At 46.2% G+C, this 26,285-nt stretch overlaps 1 protein-coding gene across 5 annotated transcripts in view; it reads right to left on the minus strand.

Annotated features, from left to right (window-relative positions):
* Positions 1 to 26,285, minus strand: part of LOC127430040 (seizure protein 6 homolog) — a 384,217-nt gene that overhangs the window by 135,027 nt on the left and 222,905 nt on the right. For all 5 annotated transcript variants that reach the window (XM_051679465.1, XM_051679466.1, XM_051679463.1 and 2 more), the window contains exon 4: positions 23,456 to 23,645. In XM_051679465.1, coding sequence (XP_051535425.1) covers positions 23,456 to 23,645 — 190 coding nt within the window. The remainder of the gene's footprint in view (positions 1 to 23,455; positions 23,646 to 26,285) is intronic.

A 26,285-nucleotide genomic window follows, 5' to 3' on the forward strand; every position in this document is an offset into this window, starting at 1 on the left:
TTTATGTACACAGAACGCACTATAAAGCCTGCATTTTTGTGTGTGCTGAAAAAGCAAAATGCATAGCAACGAATAGAAAAGTCTGCAGGTTACATTAGAAATGTGTTAAAAAGAATATAATTTTATTTTTTAAACTTGACGCACTATCTAAAAAACAAGGCACTCCGATGCAAGACTCAGAAAAAACAGAAGCACAGTGGTCAAAGATGTCTATCTAGCACGTTTACATAGAAAACAAATAGAAGAACAGTGCAGACCGGCACAAAAAGGCATTTCGTGTGAACGCCCTCTTAGTGTCATACAGCTCCCCTGAAACATTTAATGTTCTAATCTTGAGCAAATGCAGAGTTGTACTGGACTCAGCATGGCACCATCTCTTTCTGTCAACCCACTGACCCTTTAAATGTTAAAGCAATTACCCACAAAGATGTGGAGGATGTAGAGTGCTTTCTACTTGATTGTGGAGCCCTTTCATTTGAAAATCTCCTTTACTCTTATTTACTTCTTATTTCATGAATGGCTCTATTTTCATCTATCAATCTGGATGGCCTTGTTCACACCTGCAGAATTGTTCAGTCATAAAGCCATGCTTTGACCTTACATGACTTCTCTTACTGCGTCGGTCCAGGTCATATTTTTTGGGTGAATTCAAGATGAGAGGGCAGGATTTATTAGCCTGTCAACCTCTTAAAAGAAGCAGCTCATTATGAGGAAATTAATTAGCCATTCTCTCAGAGACAGCATGTCCATCTATAATCAGATCTATCTCCTCCGCCACGCCTGTCTAATGAAAATGTTTTCACTCTTTCACACCAGACAAGGTGAACCTAGGGATCAAAGAGAATGGGATATCAAAGTGTCACCTTCCAGAACAGGAAGGAATGAAGAAATATCTATGACACACTCAGATCCTTTTGAGGAGGGAAAAACCTGTAATGACTAGATTTTACTTTACAACTATTGACCTGTATCAAGATAAATTTCACTCCAAAATCTGTTGGAACTGGTTCAACATTTCTAAAAATGGCAAGGGTGAAACTAAAATAAAAATCTGGATGCAGTGAGGTCAAGGTAATTTGGGATTCACTGTATCTGCTTAATGCCGTACAGGCTGCCATGGTCAAACGACAAGAGAAGAGTGTGAAACAGTCATGACAGGGAACGTCTAGACACATAAAAATAAAATGTTCTCATTTATTACAGAAATCCAGTTTGTCAGTACACAACCTGCATTTACAGAGCCTTCATAAAGACCTTGCTGACAAATAAGGTCAAAGGATGATTTTGACAGTAGGGCTGGGCGATCTGGCCAAAAATATGATCACGATATTCTTTTTCATATCATTTCGATATCGATATTTATCCCGATATACATTCACATTTGCACATTGCACTTTTATTTTTTTAGTTTCCAAGTTGGCAGAAGGAAAGAAGAAAAAAATTAAATCCTAAACAGCCAAAGTCTAAACATAGTCTCTACAAAACTGCATTGGGGGCCCAGAGACAGCCAAAGCAGTGGTGTCTGAGGGATCTTCTAGTTCTCCCAAAATATTAAAATATTTTATAGAGTTTATCAATCGAGTGCAGTTGGACAGTTGGAAGATCATCTGTTTTGTTTTGAAGCATAATGACAGCAGTCCAGAATTTGTTGGAATATTTTTACATTCAAATTATATATTTTTATATTTTTATATTTTTATATTTCTTGACATTCAGATACACAAGTATGGGGCATAGAAGCCCTTGTGACTGAGGAATGATACTGTATGGGGGTTCAGGGGTATCCCCTGGGAGAAAGTATTTAGAAAATGTAAAAGTCTGAATGGACCTTTTTTATATTTTCATTAAAGTGAGAAAGAATTGGCTACCAACTAGTCATTTTATTGAATTTCCTTGTCATCCATGCCAGAGATGGTAACATCTGATAAATTTTCACAAAATTAGAACAGAAATCTATTTGTTTATGATTAAAGCCTCGTAACATGCTGATGAATAAAGCTAAATTTAGAAGGAAAAAACGTTATGGTTTAAAAGCGCTCTGGAACCATGTTAACATATGTGGCGCGGCGGCGGCGCCTCATGTCTACTCATAAGCGCGGAAAAGAGGCAACACGTGTGGAGCGGGACAAGGCATAAATGAAGCGTGTTCGGTGTTAGAGAAAAATATTCAAGAATACAACACAGAAAGATCAGATCAGCTGTACACAGCACTGTAGTTTTGTCGCGCTGCTCACTAGAGACGATGAAAGGGCGCAACCATCGTCATGAAGTATTGCGGACTGGATGAAATCAATCCGGGATCCGGACCCGGCCGGACCACAGTGACAGGCGTAGCCTAATCTAGCAAGGCAGCTAACATTAGCAACTTCATAGTCTGAGAAAGCCGAACTGCTTGCGTTTTTTGCGACTCGCATCTGATCGTCTAGATGTAGAAGATCATCGATATCGTGGACTTTTAGTTCAGGTTTGTAATTTATGAAAAAAAATATATACAGGACTTCCGAACTTGTTTCGCCCATGAGCTCTCACTCACCGATACGTGTGAATGGATGAGTTAGGGGCCATTCATACCGAACGTGTTTTTTGCCCACGTCTGCTATGTTTTTTCATTGTTTTCCTATGTAAACACGCTGGACGAACGTCCACACCTGCTTCACCATGTCTCACTGTTTCTTCAGTGTCTTACAGGACCGGCACATTTTTAGACATTGTGTCAAAAACTTCAGGTCTCAAAAATGCAACTCGATACACATGCATTCTGTTATAGTCGTTGCGCTGCGTCTAGATTGTTTTTAGCGCATGCGTCACTAAGATTTAACGTTCTGAACAAGTTAAGGTTGCAAAGAGGTGACTGTTACAATGTTTAACATTATTCCAGATTATTCTGCACCAAGCAAATTTTCAGTGCTTGATAAACGGCAATGTTTTTTCTTCTTCTACTCTAGTGTGCTGAGGGGCCACCGTGACTTGTATGTCTACAGTTACAATACTGTTACGAATGTTGCCTACGATGCTTGCATAAAATACAGCCTTTTGCAACAATGAACAATACACTGCAGCATCAGAATATAAGCTCCAGTTGAAAGTAAACTAAATAAGACCGAAATATATTACTATTGTATACAACAAATCCTCAAAGTAATAATAATAATTCTGTATCAAATTATAATGACAAACCGGACAACAATAAATAATTGTTGGGTTATAATAATAATAAATAAAAACTGAATTCCAAAATGTTAGCGAGTGTAGTAAAAAAGAAAAAAATTGTGTTTTGTAAAAATATATGTAAGCAAATATATATATATATACAATTTTATGTAATATTTTAAGCAAACATTTTCTAAACGGGTTGGTCGGTTGCTTGGGGCCTCAGAAATCATAAACTCGTACCTGATGGACAGTCAGAGAAGACCCTGGAAATCTGTTTTTATGTTATGAATTTATGAAAAAATAATAATAATAATAATAATAATAATATATATATATATATATATATATATATATATATATATATATATATATATATATATATATATATTATTTTATTTTATTTTACAATTCATTTATTTTAGATAACAATAAACAGAAAATCCAACGTAAAAATACGCACACAACACATGCATCAAATTATCCAATATTTAGAGCAGGCTATGCAGGTAGTCAACAGCGCTTTACAAGAATGGCAGAGCAAAGCGTGGACACATAGTGTAATCAAAGGATGTGAAACTGGGACTGGAAAATGGTCAACTTATGTGTTGAGAAACCAACCTCAGGCAAGATGGGCATCATATCATGCATCATGTGATAATAGCAATAACAGAAAAATAAAATGTGATTTGTGTACACTTGTTGTCTATTTGTATGGCTTTTGCCCTATATGGAAAACAAATGCAGGGTTGCGGGAACGGGAGTGGTTGGGAAGGAACTCACTGTGGGCAGACAGTGGGTGAACATGGAGTAAAATTCAGCGGGACATTGGGGTGTGGGGTAAAAACTTATGGGAGCGGGATGGAAAAAACGTCATAGTTACTGGTGTAACCTCCGTTCCCTGATGGAGGGAGCAAGACATTGTGTCAATGTAGTGACACTAGGGGTCAATCTTGGGAGCCCGAGACACCTCTGGTCTTTGATAAAAGGCCAATGAAAATTGGCGAGTGGTATTTGCATGCCACTCCCCCCGTAAGGAGCTGGTATGCAACCACTCATTCAGGTTTTATGCTGAGGAGCCGATATAAGGTCCGGCCATTTCAGTGGGTAGTTCAGCGTTGTGGCAGGAGGGACACAACGTCTCGTTCCCTCCATCAGGGAACGGAGGTTACACCAGTAACCATGATGTTCCCTATCTGTCACTCACTTGATGTTGTGTCGATATACTGACACTAGGGGTCCCTATACGAAATGCCACAACAGGTTGAACTGTGTTACGTGAACTGGCGGTTTGTGGTGGGCAGACTGCTGTGTGCCTCATAGCCAGCGCACCAGGTCAACACGTAACCTCCCCCAACATAGTTATGAGTGTCGAACGGCCCTTTTTGGGGACAAGTCGACTACCCAAAGATAGAGACAGGCTTAACTCAGTCGTGGCCTCTTTTCCCCTTCTCTTTTTCCACTCCCTAAAAAAGAAGGGGGATTATCCGACTGGGCCGCCAGGTCTAGTCGGGGGGTGTCCCTCCCAAGGGGAAGACACTGCGGAGACCACACCTCGCCCAAAGAGAGGGGGGGATATTTAAGTGGAAGAATACGTCACATGGTCTTTCCAACCATGTGGAGAGCCTTCAAGGTAGATCCTGCCCAATGGGGGAGGAGTTACTACAAACATGGAGACTGGGGCAGAGGGGCTCTGCCCAAGGAAGACACAGTTTGCCAACAGGGAAACGAACTAGCGGAAGATATATATCGCATGGGGTTAGCCTTAAAGGGAACCACCACATACGGAGCACCTACTACAGAACAGGGCTCTTAGTTAGCGCGTGTACTGGGCCGGCAGCGAGTCTCTCCGAAAACTCGACTGTCACAGGGCTTGGAGGAAGTCATCCAGGGAACAAAGTTTGTGAACACTACTGGGAATTAACGGCGCATGTCTTCAGCTCCAAGGGAGGTGGAAGGCGCTATGTGCAAGCGATACACCCGGCCGGCTATCCCGGGCTTATCTGCTTGTGTTGCGTGCCACTACCTGGGATGAAACCGGTTTCACCTAGAGGTTGTAGAACCTTGCAAAGGTGTTGGGTGTTGCCCAGCCTGCTGCTCTGCAAATGTCTGTTAGAGAGGCACCTCTGGCCAGGGCCCAGGAAGCCGCTACACCTCGGGTAGAATGAGCTCGTAGCCCTACCGGGGGCGGCATGTTCTGGGTGAGATATGCCATAGTTATGGCATCAATGAGCCAGTGGAGACAGCGCTTCCTTTCCGCTGTGCACCAAAGCAGACAAAGAGCTGCTCAGAGATTCTAAAGCTCTGCATGCAATCCAAATAGATGCATAAACCGCACACCGGACACAGCAACGACAGGGCTGGGTCTGCCTCCTCCTGGGGCAGCGCTTGCAGGTTCACCACCTGGTCCCTAAAAGGGGTGGTGGGAACCTTGGGCACATAACCCGGTCGGGGTCTCAGGATCACGTAAGAGTAGCCCGGACCGAACTCCAGGCACGTTTTGCTGACAGAGAACGCTTGCAGGTCACCTACCCTCTTGATGGAAGTGAGCGCAGTCAGGAGGGCAGTCTTCAAAGAGAGTGCCTTAAGCTCGGCTGACTGCAAAGGCTCAAAGGGGGCTCTCTGTAGACCCTGAAGAACTACGGAGAGATCCTATGAGGGAACGAGGCACGGTCTGGAGGGATTCAGCCTCCTGGTGCCTTTTAGGAACCTGATGATCAGGTCGTGCTTCCCTAAGGACTTACTGTCGACTGCGTCGTGGTGTGCTGCTATGGCAGCAATGTTCACCTTCAAGGTGGAAGGGGACAGCCTCCCTTCCAACCTCTCCTGCAGGAAGGAAAGCACTGATCTGACTGCACATCTCTGGGGGTCTTCGTGTCGGGAAGAGCACCACTTAGCGAATAGACGCCACTTAAAGGCATACAGGCACCTCGTAGAGGGGGCCCTAGCCTGAGTGATCATGTTTCTGCTTAGGTCTTCCATGTCCCATCCAGGGACCAGACATGGAGATTCCAGAGGTCAGGGCGTGGGTGCCAGAGGGTGCCCCATCCCTGAGAAAGAAGGTCCTTCCTCAGGGGAATTCGCCAGGGGGGAGCTGTTGCGAGGAGCGTGAGGTCTGAGAACCACGTCTGGGTGGGCCAGTAGCGTGCTACCAGGACGACCTGCTCCTCGTCCTCCCTGACCTTGCACAGGGTCTGTGCAAGCAGGCTCACTGGGGGAAACGCATATTTGTGTAGGCCAGGGGGCCAGCTGTGTGCCAGCGCGTCTATGCCGAGGGGAGCCTTGGTGAGGGCGTACCAGAGTGGGCAGTGGGAGGATTCTTGGGAGGTAAACAGGTCCACCTGTGCCCATCTGAATCGACTCCAAATCAGCTGGACCACCTAAGGGTGGAGTCTCCACTCTCCCCTGAGGGAAACCTGCTGTGACAGCGCATCCGCTGTAGTGTTGAGGTTGCCCGGGATGTGAGTGGCTCGCAGCAACTTGAAGTGCTGCTGACTCCGGAGGAGGAGACGGCGGGCGAGTTGTGACATACAACGAGAGCGCAGACCGCCTTGGCGGTTGACATGCTACCAATGCCGTGCTGACCGTCCGAACTAACACATGCTTGCCCTGGATCAACGGCCGAAACCTCCGCAGGGTGAGCAGAATTGCCAATAACTCGAGGCAGTTGATGTGCCAATGCAGTCGCGGGCCCATCCAGAGGCCGGCGGCTGCGTGCCCGTTGCAAACAGTGCAACGGATTGGAAAGCGCGAGCCACGCGTCCAAATTCCGCTCGAGGGGGACCAAGGGGACAACGTCATCGGACATACCTGCAGGTGGGGCCTCACAGCGGGGTGGAGCATGAGGTGCCACAGCACGTCGTGGCCGTGCTGAGTCTAGGGACATCGAAGCACTTACCTGGCTCCTTGTGACCACCCCCGGAACAGCCTGGGACGGGGGAGGAAGAGGCCTATCCTCGTAACCCGTGGAGGCTGCCACATCGGGGGTGGCTGGGTGCTCAGGGGCGGAAAGGGCACCGCTGGAGCACCAATCCTGAAAGAAAAAGCCTGGGGACAGTAGTCGTGGTGACGACCGTATGCCTGGGTATGTGACCCAGGGAGGAAGGAAGCCGCTCTTTTGCTGAACAGTTGGGTACCGCAGCCACTTGGGCGTGCGGTGAAATCAAACAAAAAGTCAACAAAAGATTTTCCACCCGGCCCTCCACCGGGGGATGGAGTGGTCTTCCTACCAGCTCCCATGAGTGGGTTCCCTCGTCCCTGGGTTGCCCGTCTCAGGGGCACTTCGAGGATCTCTGTGGGTTCTTCGGTGCTGGCTGTGAGACGGGTGGCGTCGGCTTCCTGCGGTGGGCTCCACGCCGGGACCGGGCCGAAGGGGCAGGCTGTGGCGGAGCCGGTGCAGTCACCGCAGGGGGACACTCTTGGCGATGAGCAGACGGGGTGTGGGATCTTGAGTCGCGCCAGGGCAGGATGTGCCAGATTACCTCCGTCTGCTGCTTCACCATCGAGAACTGCTGGGCAAAGTCCTCGACGGTGTCGCCGAATAGGCCCGCCTGAGAAATGGGGGCAGCAAGGAACCGTGTCTTGTCGGCCTCGCCCATCTCGACCAGGTTGAGCCAAAGGTGGCGCTCCTGGATCACTAGTGTGGCCATCGTCTGCCCGAGAGTCCGCGCCATGACCTTTGTCACCCGGAGGACGAGGTCGGTCGCTGAGCGCAGTTCCTGCATCAAATCTGGGGCGGAACTACCCTTGTGCAGTTCTTTCAGTGCCTTGGCTTGGTGGACCTGCAGGAGAGCCATGGCGTGCAGGGCAGAGGCGGCTTGTCCAGCAGCACCGTAGGCTTTAGCCGTCAGGGATGACGTGAGCCTACAGGGCTTGGACGGGAGCTTAGGGCGTCACGCCAGGTGGCGGCGCTCTGCGGGCATAGGTGCACCACGAGCGCCTTATCCACTGGGGGAATCGCTGTATAGCCCTTGGTCGCCCCGCCATTGAGGGTAGTGAGAGCAGGGGAACTGCAGAGTCGGGGCCGGGCAGTGAAAGGTGCCTCCCATGACTTCATCAGCTCCTCATGCACTTCCGGGAAGAATGGCACTGGGGCGGGGCGCGGCTGCTTTGAGCGGCGCCGTGAGCCCAGAAACCAATCATCAAGCCGCGAGGGTTCAGGTGAGAGTGGAGGGTTCCACTCTAACCCGACGCTCGCGGCCACCCAGGAAAGCATGTCCGTCATTTCAGCATCGGCCTGTGACTGGGCGATCGTCCCTGAAGGGGGAAGCCCAGCTGAGGCTTCTGCGTCCGACTGGACAAGCCCGCTCTCCGCTGCTGCGCTCGAGAGCTCATCATCTTCGCGAGCTCCGAACAAGAAGCCAGACTCGCCGTGAGACGAGCCGGCGAACTCATCCGGAAGCCCAATTGGGGCAGACGAGCGTGCTGGGGAATGGGAGGTCTGCGGGGGGATACCCGGCAGAGACGATCCCATTGGGGTCCCCAAATCGCCCCCAGTGCTAGCCATGCTGGCCTCATACCCGTAGGTAGAAGGACCGAGGCAGGGAAAGCAAGCCGCGACCGCAACGTTGCCATGGTCATGTTCTCGCAGTGAGAACATGAACCATTCACAAACGCTGCTTCCGTGTGGGTCGTGCCCAGACACGAAAGACAGCGATCATGACCATCCGAAGTTGAGAGATAATGACCGCAACCAGGAATAACACACAATCGGAAAGACGCGTTTTTAAAAAGATGTTCCGTGTGTGTGCTCTTTTAGAGATATATATACTCTTTTAGAGGGGAAAAATGCTCTTTCAGAAAATATACTCTCTAGTTTTTCTGCCGAAGCGCCCAGGGGTGTTCTCTGCAGTGCACCAGTGCAGAGGAGGGAGAAGCCGCTGAAATTCGCTGTCAGATTCAGCAGAGGTTAATGATATTCAGTGAACAGTGATATTCAGCTCAATGAGCATGACCATTCGGCTCCGAAGAGAAAATCTGAATGAGTGGTTGCATACCAGCTCCTTTTATGCCCGTATGTCCGGGGGAGTGGCATGCAAATACCACTCGCCAATTTTCATTGGCCTTTTATCAAAGACCAGAGGTGTCTCGGGCTCCCAAGAGTGACCCCTAGTGTCACTACATCGACACAACGTCGAGTGAGTGACAGATAGGGAACTAATTTTAACAAAAAGTGTAGTTAATGTGCTTTGCCACTGCACATTTGCCTTTTATTATAAAGTAAAATGAACATGCTGTTAATTTTTTTTAAAGTGTTACTAAAGCATGTGTAAATAACGCACAAAATTAGTCTCTCAGAGAGTGAATATTTCTGACAACTACAGGTCACTACAGTGTCTGCAGAGGCACCAAACCCATGACAAGATTAGCCTAGAACAGAATGAAATACTGTATAATAAATGTTAGAAAACAGTAAAGATAAACAAAAAAAATAGGAATGTTTGCTTTGTATTGCCCCCACATTTAAAAAACTGGAGCATTCCTGCCCTGAACCCTGATTTATTTCAGACCCTGGTGCACATAGGTGGAACTCACTCCATCGCCCATCACTGGTTTATCTGTCGGATTCTCAAGCAGTTAAAATGACCAAGATACACATCCCTAAAATGTAGAGAACAGTACAGAGTAGAGTATACACTAACAGTAGAAAGAGGGAGAAGTGGAGCCCTGCGTTCACTGAGGATGTGTGTCAGTGTGTGAGAGCATGTATCTCGGCAGGTGATTCTTTGCCCTGCAGGGTTAATCTCCTCTGGGAGGGGCGAGAGGCAGGGTGGAGGATATTACAGCAGCTTTCTCAGCCATCTCTGTACACAGCAGCCTGCCACGCACGGCTGGGCTCAGCCCAGATCAGCTGAGTTTATCACAGCTCAACTACACAACTGAGCTCTTACTAGGGCAGCACACCAATCCTCAGTTCATAATACCCACTCTAAGCTGTTCTCAGAATCAGTTTAACTACAGCACATGTATGGTTGCATGACAACTCATTTGACTCCTCATTTTTACTAGTCGTCCACAAAAGTAGTTGACTAATCGGTGGGTGAATGTTTACATTATGTAAGTTAGTCAACGCAAACCATACAGCAGTCTTTGCTGTTTCTGGCAAGTTTAACACTGCATTAACAGTGTGTGTGTGTGTGTGTGTGTGTGTGTGTGTGTGTGTATGTGTGTGTGTGTGTGAAGGGAGAGAATGTACGTAGAGCTGAGATGATTTATGAGAAACAAAAGATATATACATCCTTTTCTATAGACAGATAGATAGATCGATTGATCAATCTCAGCTTGTGACATTTCAGTGGTGGGGTGAAAGCAGTGCAGTGAATGGGGTGATTATGTGTTAAAAGGCCAGTCAGAATCCACAGCATCTATTTTGAACTTTACTCCATCAGTCGTGCCTTGTTTGTGTTTAACCTTTATACAGACTTGAAGGGGGTGGCGAGGATGGGCTATGGCATCCTTTCATTGCGATATGAATTATTGAGCGATCTAAATCTTTGATGTACATCCTCTGAAGGAGTTTCCCATTTAGAGAATCTATCGTCCATCAAACTGCACAGGCAGCTGCCAGTCTGATCGTTGAGACAGGACAGGTGCTATGCTCAGAGTGTTGTGTTTGAATTGTGTGTTGGTAGAGTATAGAGTACAGTCTTACCATAGACATATGACAACAGATCAGAGTTGTACTATGTACAATGTACTATAAAAGAGTTGGATGTGCTGTGAAGACATACTCTAACATTCACAATGCAAAACCACTAAATCTTAGTTGCGAAAATGGGTAATTAAAAAAATCATCATGGTATTGATGTCAGAGGCATGAGTACATTAACATATGACTGGCCATATTTACATATTAATGCCTTTTCAGTATTCAGCAACTTTGCAGGTGCATTGTCACTCATTTTACATGGGTTAGCCAATCATAATAGAGGAAGTCTTAAAGGAACAGTAGCAAAAGCAGCCTCTTTAAACTAAGGGTCAGATAGAAGTGTGGGAAAATAGACATGAAAAACCTAATTTTGTCTGTTTTTGGCTTTGATTAAAAGAATTGTTCACCCAGCTATGGAAATTCTGTCATTATTTATTCACCCAGGTCACTGAAAACCCATATGACTTTCTTCCATGGAATGTAAAATGTAAATTTTGAAAAAGTCTTCACAGGGTTTATTTGCCATAATGCAAGTGAATAGGGACTCCAGTCAAACTAACGGAGAAACAAACATAAAAGCACTATAAACCCACAGTAATCAATATGACTTATGCACCATATTCTAAGGGCATTTTCAGACCTGTATCTTGCTTGATTTTTTCCGAAACAGGTTCCAATTTTTTTTTTACAATGTAGCATTTTCTTCAAGGTCCAGTTTGCTTTCACAAGGGAGTATTTCAAAATGGACGAAAACGGTGTTAATAAAAGTCACATGTGAGCAATCTGTCCCCTCATTGGTTAGAATTTTTGTGCACTGTTCTAGGATTTAGCTCATATACCTGTAAAAATGTGTCAACTACTACAAATATTCATGTATTGTTTTAAATGTTATACAAAACCACATGATACAGAATGTGTGTTCCACTCAGAGATTGCACTGCAAATAAACATTATCTGGCACATGGATGGATATGAGTTATAACATTTACGTTGTGGTTATTTTTATTCGTCTATTTAATAGTTGCTTTTGCATTATTCAGATATCTGTCTCTCTCCCCCTCGTGCCCGTAGACAAACACACACACACAAACACACCAAGGGCGTAGCCAGGAAATTACTTTTGGGTGGGCCTCAATAAAAATGAATGGGCCAAGTTTTTGCCCAAATGTTTTTTTTTTTTTTTTTTTTACCAAATTTTCCTTAACAACATTGAAGCAGCACATTCAAACAGTTCTTTCACACTTTCAGAGATCAGAATTTATGAATTTTTTAAAAGTACTTTATAAATATATATATATTTGAAGTCAAAGAATAATCTCAAATATTCTGGGTGGGCCTGGGTCTAATTTGGATGGGCCCAGGCCCACCCCAGCCCACCCTTGGCTACGCCACTAACACACACACTTGCACACACACATACACCGAAAAAGTGAAGCCACGTTTTTATCTGTCAAAAAGTTGCTGACGCCGTCCTTCCTGTGTCTGTTCTGCCACTATCCAAAAGAGAGCAGCGATCATGCCAAAATTACCTTAGGAATTATTAACTCGCATTTTAAAAGTGCAGCTATATCTATATAGTCGGCAAAAGGCTCAATCAATGTTTTGATGATGAATTACAGTGAAGAGCTGACCTACAGATTTCTTCCCTGCAGATCCATCAGATATGCTCATGGTTTTTACAGCCATATTATTTTGCTCTGTGGGGTCGGATCACATTCTTACAAGCGAAAAGCTCCAGTGTTTGTTTGCAATTAGACTGTCGGAATGCGTGATGTTAAGAGGGTTAGGGAGGTGCTAGGTAGACTCGGTACGACAAAGGTGGGTTAAGGTAAAAAGTGCTTTTTTTACAGACTGTGATAGAGGGTGGTGCCATACACAAGTGCAAAGAACAATGACAAAAAAAAAAAAAAAATAATATACGAATTAGAAGAACAGGATTATATACAAACAATGGTGCTATGATGCGGCACACTCACTTTGACTTACAAACACAAAGCAAAATTGCCAGGAGTACCAAAAACCTATGCACTAAACAATGCATCTGAGACAAGTGTCTCACCCTCTTTTACCACTCTTCCAGTTTCTATGCATGGACAACCTCAGTTGAGCTCAACTCTTGTGAAATGAGCTCTCAAAAAGCTAATAACACTCATGTTATATAGGCTCTTTTCCTGTCAAACTATAATGTGTCAGAGAGTGATAGCGAGACAAAGAGACCCAAGAGCAGAGGAACAGTTCAAAGGATTTATTAACAATAAATATTCACTTCAGCTGTGCTGGCGAAGACGGAGGATCCTGGCACCAGCTGCAGTAGTGGGGAGAAGCTTGTGGATGCATGCGCACCATGGCCGCGCAATAGGCAAATCCATGAATAGTGTATTCGTAGGGGAGTATGTGTATCGTGGAAGTCAGGAGCAGATTCGTAGGAATCCTCCATTGAAGCGTAGCGAGGTGCATAGAACAGTGCACAGCAGACTGGAAGGCAATAACTCTCCCGGCATGTGGGCAGAGATGAGGAATCCTCCGTTGAAGATTTGTGAGTGCAGAGAACAAGCGTACAGCAAACTGAAAGGCAACCACACTCCCAACATGCAGGCAAAGACGGTCAACCAAACAGATACACGAGACAGGACCAACTAGGCAGAGAGAGTGAGGTAAGTACTTCATATCAAATAACAATCTAGCTAAGATACTGAAAACACGAAGGGCTTAAGTAGGGAGTGAATCAGTGGAGAACCAGGTGCTGCTAGCATGCTAATTAGTGGCATGATCAGCGTTCCCCTAGGAACAATCAATGTTCCCATGGAAACACTGATCATGCATGCCGGCATCGCCTGCGAGACATGAGGGAAAGAAAATAACAAAACACACAGAGCAAACCGACAAACTCACCGGCGCCGTGACTATAATGGATCATATTATTAGTACTGGTTAGTGCTACTTCCCTAATAAACACACATCAGAGAGTATGTTTTAACACATACACTGGCAGCCAAAAGTTTGGAATAATGTACAGATTTCGCTGTTTCGGAAGGAAATTGGTACTTTAATTCACCAAAGTAGCATTCAACTGATCAGAATGTATAGTCAGGACATTACAGATGTAAAAAAAAAACAGCACCATCACTATTTGAAAAAAGTAATTTTTTGATAAAATCTAGACAGGCCCCATTTCCAGCAGCCATCACTCAAACACCTTGAGTAATCATGCTAAATTGCTAATTTGGTACTAGAAAATCACTTGCCATTATATCAAACACAGTCATACAAAGGTGTACACTACAGTCTTCAAAGACAAAGGGCAACTGGCTCTAACAAGGACAGAAAGAGATTTGGAAGGCCAGATGTACAACTAAACAAGAGGATAAGTACATCAGAGTCTCTAGTTTGAGAAATAGATGCCTCACATGTCCTCAGCTGACAGCTTCATTGAATTCTACCCGCTCAACACCAGTTTCGTGTACAACAGTAAAGAAAAGACTCAGGGGTGCAGGCCTTTTCAAAACCCACTTTTGAAACAGAAAAATCAGCTAGACTGTAAGGTGCGTGAGAAGTGCCCGATAAGACAGCCACATCTATGGCAAGTGCTACAGGAAGCGTGGGGTGAAATGTCACCTGTGTATCTGGATAAACCAGATGATCTGCAAAGCAGTCATTGCTGCATGTGGAGGATTTTTTGATGAGACCACTTTGAAGTAGTTTAAAAAGTTCTGAAATTTTTTATCAAATTGTAATAGTAATTTTTCACGTTATTAATAACCTGACTATACATTGTGATCAGTTGAATGCCACTTTGGTGAATAAAAGTACCAATTTCTTTCCATAAGAGCAAAATCTGTACATTATTCCAAACTTTTGAACACCAGTGTACATAGTCACGACATTTTCAAACCATAAAGGTAAACAGGAGCACAATGAAAACCTTACATGACTAGGGTGACCATACATCCTCTTTTTCCCAGACATGTCCTCTTTTTCAGACCTTAAAAAAGCGTCCGGCTGGGATTTCTAAATTTGCAAAAATGTCCGGGATTCTACTTTAGTTGCATTATGATGTGCATCTGGTCTAATACTTCATTGTGTGTGCACGCATATTTGCATTGCTTTAACCCCTCTTTGTAAGTCCCGCCTTCTCGCACACCAATTGGTCGATTGTAAGAGGCTTGCAGCAACTATTGGCCAAATTTCTGCCTGTCAATCTCTCTGTGAACGCGCGAACGCTGTTGTGTTCGGCATCGCGCTGTTGTGTTCGGCATCAAACAGTTGCTTGACAGTAGCAGCAAATGACAGCTGAGTGGAAACAATGCCCAAACGAAAGTGCAAATTTACAGAAGATTTGCACAAAAAATTCCCATGCTTTCGTCCAGGTTAAGATCCGTGGGAAGCAAAATGTATGACATATAAAGCTGGCACTTATGTGTCAGTTGCTAATAAAGGTGCAAGTGATTTAGAAGCACACGTTAGCTCTGCCAAGCATAAAGAGTCAGCAAAATGTGAAAGTTCATCAGGTAAATTAATGGACTACTTTTTGCGACCAGGTAAAATTATCACATTGCTTCATTTTCCATGGCCATTCAAAATAATAGTAATAGTAAATGAAGGTACACTCATGGCATCAAATATTTAATTTAAGTACATGGACATTCAAAAGAATGTTGGAAATAGTTATTTATTTATATATATTTATGTTATGCTAATAGTGTCTTTTTCACTGTATTAAAGTTTGCATTCATAGTAACACTGTTTTGAACCCTATTATTAGTTCTTAGTAAAACTTGTGTATGTTAGTGAATTCCAAACATTCGTAAATACAGCGTGCATGCACGTTTATTCGCAGTTATCATAATCCACGGCCATGAAAATGCCATATAAGTTAGGCTTCAGACTCACTAGTCAATGAGAACAGGAATCTTGTAACATTTATGTGAACAGTAATAAGTTATTTATTTATTTTTATTCCAAATGGAATGCATTCACATCGTAAAATATTGATTTAGCAAACCCTTGCATGTTCGTTCTAAAAAGAATGTGAGGAATTTACAGTCATCGCATGCTTTTGCTGTCATCAGAGGTTCTTTTGTCAATGTAACAGTCCAAGAGGTCAATAAAAATGGTTTGAAAAGAAACTTTAGTGTAAAGAAATGTCAGGTCACGCCGGCAGGAGGATGTCCACCAACATTAACGTCATGGTTACTTCTGTAACCTCCGTACCCTGATGGAGGGAACGAGACGTTATGTTGATGTAGTGACACTAGGGGTCACTCTTGGGAGCCACAAACACCTCTGCTTTTTTAAAAAAGGTCAATGGGAATTGGCGAGTGGAATTTGCATGCCACTCCCCCGGACATACGGGTATAAAAGGAGCTGGTATGCAACAACTCATTCAGGTTTTGTGCTGAGGAGCCGAGACCAGGTCCCGGCCATTTCAGCGGGTAGTTCAGCGTTGTGGCAAGAGGGACACAACGTCTCATTCCCTCATCAGGGAACAGAGGTTATGAAAGTAACCATGACGTTCCCTATCTGTCACTCACTTGACGTTGTGTCGATGTAGTGACAATAGGGGTCCCTATACAAAACGCCACAACTATCCGAACTGTGTTACGTGGACTGGGGGTGCAAAACGGGCAGACCGCTGTGTGCCTCGTAGCCAGCGCACCAGGCCATCACGTAACCTCCCCCAACGCTGTTATGACCATCGAACGGTCCTTCAGGAACAAGTCGACTGCCCAACAATAGGGACAGGCTAGCCCAGCCAAGGCCTCTTTTCCTCGTTTTTCTCCCCAAAAAGAGTGGAATTTGTTAACCGACTGGGAGCCATAAGTGTCTACGTCGGGGGGTGTCCCTCCCAAGGGGAAGACACCGTGGAGAACACACCCCACCCAAAAAAGGGGGGGGGGGGTATTTTGAGTGGAATACGTCACAGGGTCTCACCGAGTCTTGTCGGAAGTATGTCATGTGGAGAGGTCTCATGGTAGGTCCTACCCGAAGGGGAGGAGTTTCTACAGAGCATAGTGACCGGGGGCAGAGTGGCCTCTGCCCAAGGAAGACGTAGTTTGCCGACAGGGAAATGATTTTGCGGAAGATATCACATGGGGTCGCCTTTGGGGAACCAGCACATGTGGAGCACCTACCTCAGTACAGGGCCTCATTAGCGCACGTACTGGGCCAGCAGCGAGTTTCTCAGCAAACTCAACTGCCAGAGGGCTAAGGAGGAAAGTCATTCAGGGATCACAGTCTGTGAACAAGACTGGGAGTCAAGAATGCATGTCTTAACCTCAAGGGAGGGGAAAGGCGCTATGCGCAAGCGGTACACCCCTCCATCTGTCCCGGAACTTACCTGCTCGTGCCTGCCAATACACGGGACGAGACCAGCTCAACCCGGATATTGTAGAACCTCGCAAAGGTGTTGGGTACTGTCCAGCCCGCTGCTCTGCAGATGTCTGCAAAAGAGGCGCCACTGGCCAGGGCCCAGAAGGCCACCACACTCATGGTAGAGTGGGCTCATAACCCCGCAGGGGGTGGCACGTCCTGAGCCTGATATGCCATCGCAGTGATGTCAATGACCCAGTGGGCGATCCTCTATTTGGAGACAGTGCTTCCTTTCTGCTGTCCACCAAAGCAGACAAAGAGCTGCTCGGAGCTTCTAAAGCTCTGCGTGCAATCCAAATAGATGTGTAAAGCTCGCACCGGACACAGTAACGCCAGGGCTGGGTCTGCCTCCTCCTGGGGCAGTGCTTGCAGGTTCACCACCTGATCCCTAAAAGGGGTCGTGGGAACCTTGGGCACATAGCCCGGTCAGGGTCTCAGGATCACATGAGAGTAACCTGGACCGAACTCCAGGCACGATTCGCTGACAGAGAACGCCTGCAGGTCCCCTACCCTCTTGATGGAAGTGAGCGCAGTCAGGATGGCAGTCTTCAAAGAGAGTGCCTTAAGCTCAGCTGACTCCAAGGGCTCAAAGAGAGCTCCCTGTAGACCCTGAAGGACTACAGAGAGGTCCCAAGAGGGTACGAGGTGCGGTCTGGAGGGATTCAACCTCCTAGCGCCTCTCAGGAAACTGATGATCAAGTCATGCTTCCCCAAGTACTTACCATCTACTGCATCATGATGAGCTGAAATAGCGGCTACATACACCTTCAAGGTGGAGGGGGACAGCCGCCCCTCCAGCCTCTCCTGCAGGAAGGAAAGCACCAATCCGACTGCGCATTTCTGGGGGTCTTCGCGTCGTGAAGAACACCACTTAGCGAACAGACTTCCTTCAAGGCATACAGGCGCCTCATAGAGGGAGCCCTAGCCTGAGTGATCGTGTCTACCACCGCGGGTGGTAGGCCACTTAGGTCTTCTGCGTCCCGTCCAAGGGCCAGACGTGGAGATTCCAGAGGTCTGGTCACGGGTGCCAGATTGTGCACCGTCACTGAGAAAGAAGGTCCTTCCTCAGGGGAATTCACCGGTGGGGGGGGGGCTGTCGCAAGGAGCGTGAGATCTGAGAACTACATCTGGATGGGCCAGTAAGGTGCTACTAGGACGATCTGCTCCTCGTCCTCCCTGACCTTGCACAGGGTCTGTGCAAGTAGGCTCACTGGGGGAAACGCGTATTTGCGTAGTCCAGGCGGCCAGCTGTGTGCCAGCGAATCTATACCGAGGGGTGCCTTGGTCAGGGCGTACCAAAGCAGGCAGTGGGATGATTCCCGGGAAGCAAACAGGTCTACCTGTGCTCGACTGAGTCGACTCCAAATCAGCTGGACCACCTGGGGGTAGAATCTCCACTCTCCGCTGAGGGTAACCTGTCATGACAGCGCATCCGCTGCGGTGTTGAGGTCGCCCGGGATGTGAGTGGCTCGTAGCGACTTGAGGCGCTGCTGACTCCAGAGGAGGAGGCGGTGGGTGAGTTGTGACATGCAACAGGAGCGTAGACCACCTTGACAGTTGATGTATGCTACCGTCGCTGTGTTGTCCATCCGGACCACCACGTGCTTGTCCTGGATCAATGGCCGGAACCTCTGCAGGGCGAGCAGTACTGCCAACAACTCTAGGCAGTTGATGTGCCAACGCAGCAGCGGGCCAGTCCAGGAGCCGGCGGCTGTGTGCCCGTTGCATACAGCACCCCAGCCTGTCTTGGAGGCGTCTGTTGTAACCAAGATGTGCCTGGAAACCTGCTGTAGGGGAACCCCTGCCCATAGATATGCAAGGTCAGTCCAAGGACTGAAGAGGTGGCGACAGATAGGTGTGATTGCCACGTGATGTGTCCCGTGGCACCATGCCCATCTCGGGACTCGAGTCTGAAGCCAGTGCTGAAGCGGTCTCATATGCATCAAACCGTGCAGTGTGGCCACCGCTGAGGATGCCATATGCCCCAGGAGCCTCTGAAAAAGTTTCAGTGGAACCGCTGTCCTCTGTCTGAACAACTTCAGACAGTTCAGCACTGACTGTGCACGCTCGTTCGTGAGGCACGCCATCATCGAGACTGAGTCCAACTCCAAACTGAGAAAAGAGATGCTCTGAACCGGGGAGAGCTTGCTCTTTTCCCAGGTGACTCAAAGCCCCAGTCGGCTGAGGTGCCGGAGCATGAGGTCCCTGTTTGCGCACAGCAACTCTTGAGAGTGAGCTAGGATTAGCCAGTTGTCGAGATAATTGAGGATGCGGATGCCCACTTCCATTAGCGGGGCAAGGGCTGCCTCTACGAACTTCGTGAAGACGCGAAGGGACAAGGAAAGGCTGAAGGGGAGGACCTTGTACTGGTACACCTGGCCTTCGAAGGCAAACCGCAGGAAGGGTCCGTGTCAAGGTAAGACCGAGATGTGGAAGTACGCATCCTTCAGGTCTACTGCCATGAACCAATCTTGATGCCGGATGCTCGCTAGAATGCATTTTTGCATCAGCATCTTGAACGGGAGTCTGTGCAAAGCCCGGTTCAGTACTTGCAGGTCCAGGATTGCCCAAACTCCGGGCGAGGGTGACCAAGGGAATGATCACATCGTGTGGGTGGAGACTCGCGGTGGGGTGGAGCTCGAGGTGCCACATCGAGGGGACTCGAGCCCCGTGGCCGTGCTGAGTCCAGGGACATTGAAGCACTTACCTGGCTCATGCTGCCCACTATAAGATTGGCTGAGGAGGGGGGAGGAGGAATCTCATCCCCGTAGTCCACCGAAACCAATCCCACGTTGGCTTGTTTGTGCCACAGCTGGGCACACAGGGGCGGGGGGTCCGCCGCTGGAGCGCCATACCTGCAAAAATGGGATGGTGGACGGTGGTCGTGACGACGACCGTGCGCACTGGACATGTGACCCAAGAAACGAGAAAATCACTCTTTTGTCGAACTTTTGGGTACCGCAGCCTCTTGGGCATGCGGCAAAGAATGAAACAAAAGATTCTCCTCCCGGCCCTCCATGAGGGGATGGAGTGGTCTGTTTACCAGCTCCAGAGAAGCAGGTCTCCTCGCCCCTGGGTTGCCCATCTCAGGGGCGCTTCGAAGCCTTCCTCGGGTTCTTAGTGGCTGGCCGTGAGACGGGTGGCATCTGCTTCTTGCGTTGGGCTCCACGCTGGGGTCAGGCCACGGGGGCGGGCTTCAGCGGAGCCAGTGTTGTTGCTGCAGGAGGACGCCCTTAGCGACGAGCAGACGGGGTGCGGGATCTTGATCCGTGCCGGGGCAGGATGTGTTGTATGGCCTCCATCTGCTTCTTCACCACCGAGAACTGCTGGGCAAAGTGCTCGACGGTATCTCCGAACAGGCCAACCTGGGAGATGGGGGCATCAAGGAACCGTGCCTTGTCAGCCTCTCACATCTCAACCAAGTTGAGACAAAGGTGGCACTCCTGGACCACCAGGGTGGACATTACCTACCCGAGAGACCACGCTGTGACCTTCGTCGCCCAGAGAACGAGGTCGGTCGCCGAGCACAGTTCCTGCATCAATCCCGGGTCAGCACCACCCTCGTGCAGCTCTTTTAGCACCTTGGCTTGGTGTACTTGCAGGAGAGCCATGGCATGCAGGGCGGAGGCAGCTTGTCCAGCAGCACCGTAGGCCCTGGTCATCAGGGATGACGTAAACCTACAGGCTCTGGACGGGAGCTTAGGGTGCCCGTGCCAGGTGGCGGCGCTCTGCGGACACAAGTGCACCGCAAGCGCCTTTTCCACCTGGGGGATCACCGAATACCTTCTAAAATTTTCTTACAAAAGCAAGCCATGACCACAACGTTGCCATGGTCATGTTCTCGCAATGAGGACATGACCCATCCACGAATGATGTCTCCGCGTGGGCAGTGCCCAGACACGTAAGACAGCGATTGTGGCCCTCAGAAGCGGAGAGATAACGACCGCAACCAGGAATAACACACAAATGGAAAGACATCTTTAAAAAGATGTTCCGTGTGTGCCGCTCTTTTTGTGAATGAAAATATACACTTTTAGAATATACTCTCTTTTTTCGCTCTGCCGAAGAACCCAGGGGCGTTCTCTGCACTCCACGGGTGCAGAGGGGGAGAAGCCGCTGAAATGCGCCGTAAATCCAGCAGTTTTGATGTGCGTCTTTGGAGGGAAATTGAATTCAGTGCACTGAATACAACCGCTCGGCTCCAAAGAGAAAATCTGAATGAGTGGTTGCATACCAGCTCCTTTTATACCCGTATGTCCGGGGGAGTGGCATGCAAATTCCACTCGCCAATTCCCATTGGCCTTTTTTCAAAAAAGCAGAGGTGTTTGGGGCTCCCAAGAGTGACCCCTAGTGTCACTACATCGACACAATGTCGAGTGAGTGACAGATAGGGAACCTTCTCTGGTTCATTTGAGCGCTACACTAAATTATGAAACCAAATTAAAGAGCTCATAAAATAAAAAATAAAAATAAAAAATGTCCAGCCAGTCACGTTAGAGGTCAAGATTTTTTTTTTTTTCAGAAAAAAATCAAACGCAATTTTTTTTCATTGCTTATTTAATTTTACTTCTACCAAAATGTAGTCATGGCAGTTTGTCTAAAAGAACACAACACGTTCGGATGTCTTACGCACAAATTACATTTGGTCGGGAGCAGGTATAAATTTTGTTCGCACCGACTAACATTCTGAAAATTCAATAACTTTCATGAATCCGAAAATTTACATCAGACCGGCTTTACGAACGATTGCTCTGCTCGTGTTTCATGAATGAGGCCCAATAAGAGTAAATAATGACAGAATTCTATGGATGTAAGCGGAATTTCCCTTCTAAATTTCCTAATAATATTTTATCAAAATTTTACTATTTGCTGTGCTCTCAGATTCCCTGTGATGGCACAAAACCTTCAAATGTCTCTGGGAATAACAACACCACTTCCCTCAGAATCAAATGCAAGCTATAGACCCCCCATTGCCATAGAGAAAGTCGAGGCAATCAAAAGAAGGAAACCAACAATTTGCTCACCCATTCTGAAATGCAGCCAATTTTGTTTCTAGACATGCCTAACATGGCCATGTTAAAACAGATATTCAAACAAAAACATCACACAAATAACGCTTTTCCACTGCACTGCTGAAATGATTTTCTCATAGTGAAAAGAGAGTTTGCAATGAAAATAATGCATGAGCAATAAAGCAAGGGGCGTCTGCATTTGATACCACTGATTGCACAAAATCAAGAGCACCATAATTTTATCTATTAACTGAAAGAGGAACAATCCTGTTGCTTTATATTGCAGTATGTATTTACAGTATACCAGAATCCCTGCTTGCTTCTTTTCCTTTCTGCTGTCCATTCATATCATTGCCATGGCAAGTGTAAAACCCTAGTGGCAAAATTAGCTGCTCTTGCTTGTGCACATCCACCCAGCATAACAGATGGAGCACATTAAATTGAACTGGAAACAGGGGGAAGCAGGGCCTTCAGAGTGAAGTAATTGAAAGTTTTATAGAGAAACAGAAAGCTATTATGAAATATGTGCTGCCTGGCTCCTGTGGATGATTGCAATGAGTTTAATAGGGGAAGGCTAAGGCTTCACTCAAAAGCATTTAGAAGGCTGTACACCACCAATTACCACCCCATAGACCCAAAAAGACAGAGAAAAACACAGATGGAGAGAGAGAGAGAGAGAGAGAGAGAGAGAGAGAGTGGTTGGAGAGTAAATGGCTTTGTTATTCAACAGGCATATTAAGGATTCACAAAATGATATTACTGCACTGCAAACCTGCCACAGTTCATTAGCTCCCAGAGACAAAAGAATTTGTCTGTATACAGTAATTTGTCACTTTCTCGCCCTGAGCGATGAAGGAGAAAACTTCGCTATACGGGGAGGGACACATCAGCGTTCTGTAACCTTTTCTGTTGTGCCAATCTCCCTTTGATGACTCTGTTAAAAGACTATTAGCAGAGAATTATCCAAGTCAATTATGCGGCCTATTGACAGCAGCTGTCATTTTCAGGCTAACATGAGCATATTATGTTGACATGAGATAACAAGGAGTGTTTCCCCTTCAGTGCGCAGAGAGTCTCTCCTAATAGCAAGCAATGATTGAGAGCTCCCTACTCACAGAGTCATAATCGTTCATGCCAATCTAATCATTAAGTGCACACTCATAAACAGGTTTCTCTAGAGTGCTGGATCTGTGCCAACCTGAGACTCTGGCACAAGCACAATTAATAGGAAGTGGATTAAGCAGATGTTTAGAGGTTGAAGTGTAGGACGACTCACCTTGGTAACGCAGAAGCAAGGAGCTGGACTGCGGCTGCCGGCTACGGTAATGGATGGAGATTTGGTTGCTCCAGCTGCGTACCACCAGACCCTTCAACAAGATAGACTCGTTGGCCAGCACAGAAGGCTCCCAGCTGCCCAGGTCTTCAAATCTGACAACGTCACCTTCAGCCAGGCTTACATTCATCACCTTAATGTTCAAAGAGAGTAAAAAAAAAAAAAAAGAGAGAGATCAGGGACACGGTTAAAGACACCATGAAATTTTAGTGGCTTTTGGTCCATGTTTGTTAACTCTGAGGCCATCTACTGTAAGAGAAAGTAGAAACATGGCTTCACTATAAAATAAAATAGCCTCATTCTGTTTTCTCTGTTGAGCATATAAATTGAGCATAGAGTAAAGTCAAACCAATGTGACAGAACAGGTTATAGAATAAGAGACCCCATTTTGGTCATAACTCAGTTTTGATAAAATGTGTAGTTACTGTTTTTAGACTGTTTTAGAAGGTGTCCCTCCCCTAACAGAGCACAACTGGTCTGGTTCTGGAAGTAAAAATCCCATTCATTTTCTCCATAGGTGGATTGATTTTTAACAATAACTTATACACTTTTAAAGACAGACCTACCATGAGCTCCAAGGTTGTTAATCGATGGTATATGTTTCTGTTGTAGACATCAATCAACATTATTTCAACATAATTAAAAAAAACTCATGTTTAATATTGGAATTCATGGTGAAGAACTACATTACCCATAATCCTAAGGGAAACAATCCATCTGAAAATCGAGAACTCTCTAGTGACCGCCCACTTCCACGGCTGCTGTGAATGATGCAATCAAGCCGGTCTCCCTACAATTTAAAACTACTTATATATTTGCATATATCTGAATATAAAAGAGGTAAAGTACATAGTCTTGTACCTTTGTCTGTTTGACTGATTTTTTAAAACATTTTCTGCTTCAAATCAAAGCTTGTAATGATGTTATGCACGTCGATCGGAGCTGGTTGGTTTGGTTCATGGCTAAGAACTCTTTTATGAAGGATTTTATGAAATCACTATGGAAGAAATAAAAAATAAAAAAAGTTGTCTGAAAACGTGGGTAGGCACTGTTGCACTCTCTACCACCTGTATCTGACTAACAAGTAGCAAATAATAGTTCATGGATGTGACATAACTAAAACCTATTGGCTATTTAAAAACAAAAGATGTGAGCCCTTTGATACATCCCATCAAAACTTCCCTTTTTTTAACACAAAATACTTTCACATTGGAAAGAAAGCTTTTTCTCTCATCAAATGATTTCACATGGTCTTTAAAGAGGGTCAGGGGACAGGTGAGGAGCATGTTACGTGGAAAGTTTAGACAATTCCCAAGAGTGCAGCTGGAACCAGAAGGATAGACTGACGTTTTTTCAAATATGCAGAGATGGTGGTAGGGTGACATATTCTGCCACTCTGACTGCACTCATAATAATGTTGGCCTACCTGTCTGCCAAGCGGCATGGTAATTGCACCACGGACAAGCTCTTGTCTGCAAAAGCCAGCATGCATATCCTCACCTGTCACTGATACAAAGCCACAGCCTCCCATTACTTCTAGTTCTGTTTGTCTTCCCCTTTAGGAAACACATGCAACAACTGCAAGAGCCAATAGCCAATTCAGCAGCGTGGGAGGTAGTCGTGACATGGACCACAGTAAAATGCGTCTGAGGAATAATTATAATTACAACCGTCAGATGTATTCACCTTGCACGCCGTGGTGAAGTCGTGCCACTTTGCCTGATCTGGGATAAGCTGGAATGTGCCCTGGTGCTCTTCTCAGGTAATGAAAGTGTCTTTCATCAGATGCAGGAAAATTAATCTGACCTGAGGAGGGATGCTGCCTAGACACAGACATGACGACAGGTTAATGAGGCCTCACCCCGCCATGAATGCATTGCCCACATTCTAGACACATGTAACTCCTTCAGACACCTCGGACTTACAGCACAAAATGATGGCACTGTCTCAAGTTACTATCAGAACAGTCTCTTTAAAAGCACAACTGTAGCTTCCCATTTAAATATGTATATAGGGAATGATTGCTATGGAATTTAAATGGGGCTTGCTGCAAACACACATAGATTGGATCCAAGGCCCCTGAGTGCTGTGAAGGCAACAGGTGACAACCTGAGGATGTGTACTACAGGAATGAATTCACACTTAATAAAGCCAGAGCTGCAATGTGCTGAAGCAGTCTATAAAACAAAAGTGCATTACAAAGTAATCACATTACACTAAAAGCCCTTGGATAATAAAATGTTTCCAGAATATTGCTCGCCATAATCCAATTTGCGTTGGCACTGGGCCCGACCTCCTACCGCACGCATGTAATCCCTTGCATAAACATGACTGTCAGTCAGATGCAGATGTTGGCATGTAAACGTGCAGTTGTGGAGCTATTCAGGGTCAGTGTTGATTAAAACATTTGCTGTTTTTTTAACACAGAGCACAACAGACAGGTTTAGAATAAAGGGAAATGACATCAATTATCTCTGCAGTCCTAGCATGCCCAGAGGGCCCATATGCTTTAGAGTGAGCAGGGTAAACCAGGAAGCCTGGTGTTCTATATTCTAAATAGGAAAATACCTTAAAGTAATACTACAGCCAAATAGATATATGTCAGTGGATCAGATACACACAAATTATCATCAATATACACTTTGAGTTGCTATTCATTGCATATCTAGTTTGACAAAATATGCAAAAACCAATAAAGTTTGCATGCCATTTCTTCTTCTCATAATTTTCTCATTATATTTCATTAAGTGTGCTGTGTTTCCAGCTACAGTTG

Source organism: Myxocyprinus asiaticus, chromosome 39, assembly GCF_019703515.2.
Source record: "Myxocyprinus asiaticus isolate MX2 ecotype Aquarium Trade chromosome 39, UBuf_Myxa_2, whole genome shotgun sequence".
Taxonomy (NCBI): domain Eukaryota; kingdom Metazoa; phylum Chordata; class Actinopteri; order Cypriniformes; family Catostomidae; genus Myxocyprinus; species Myxocyprinus asiaticus.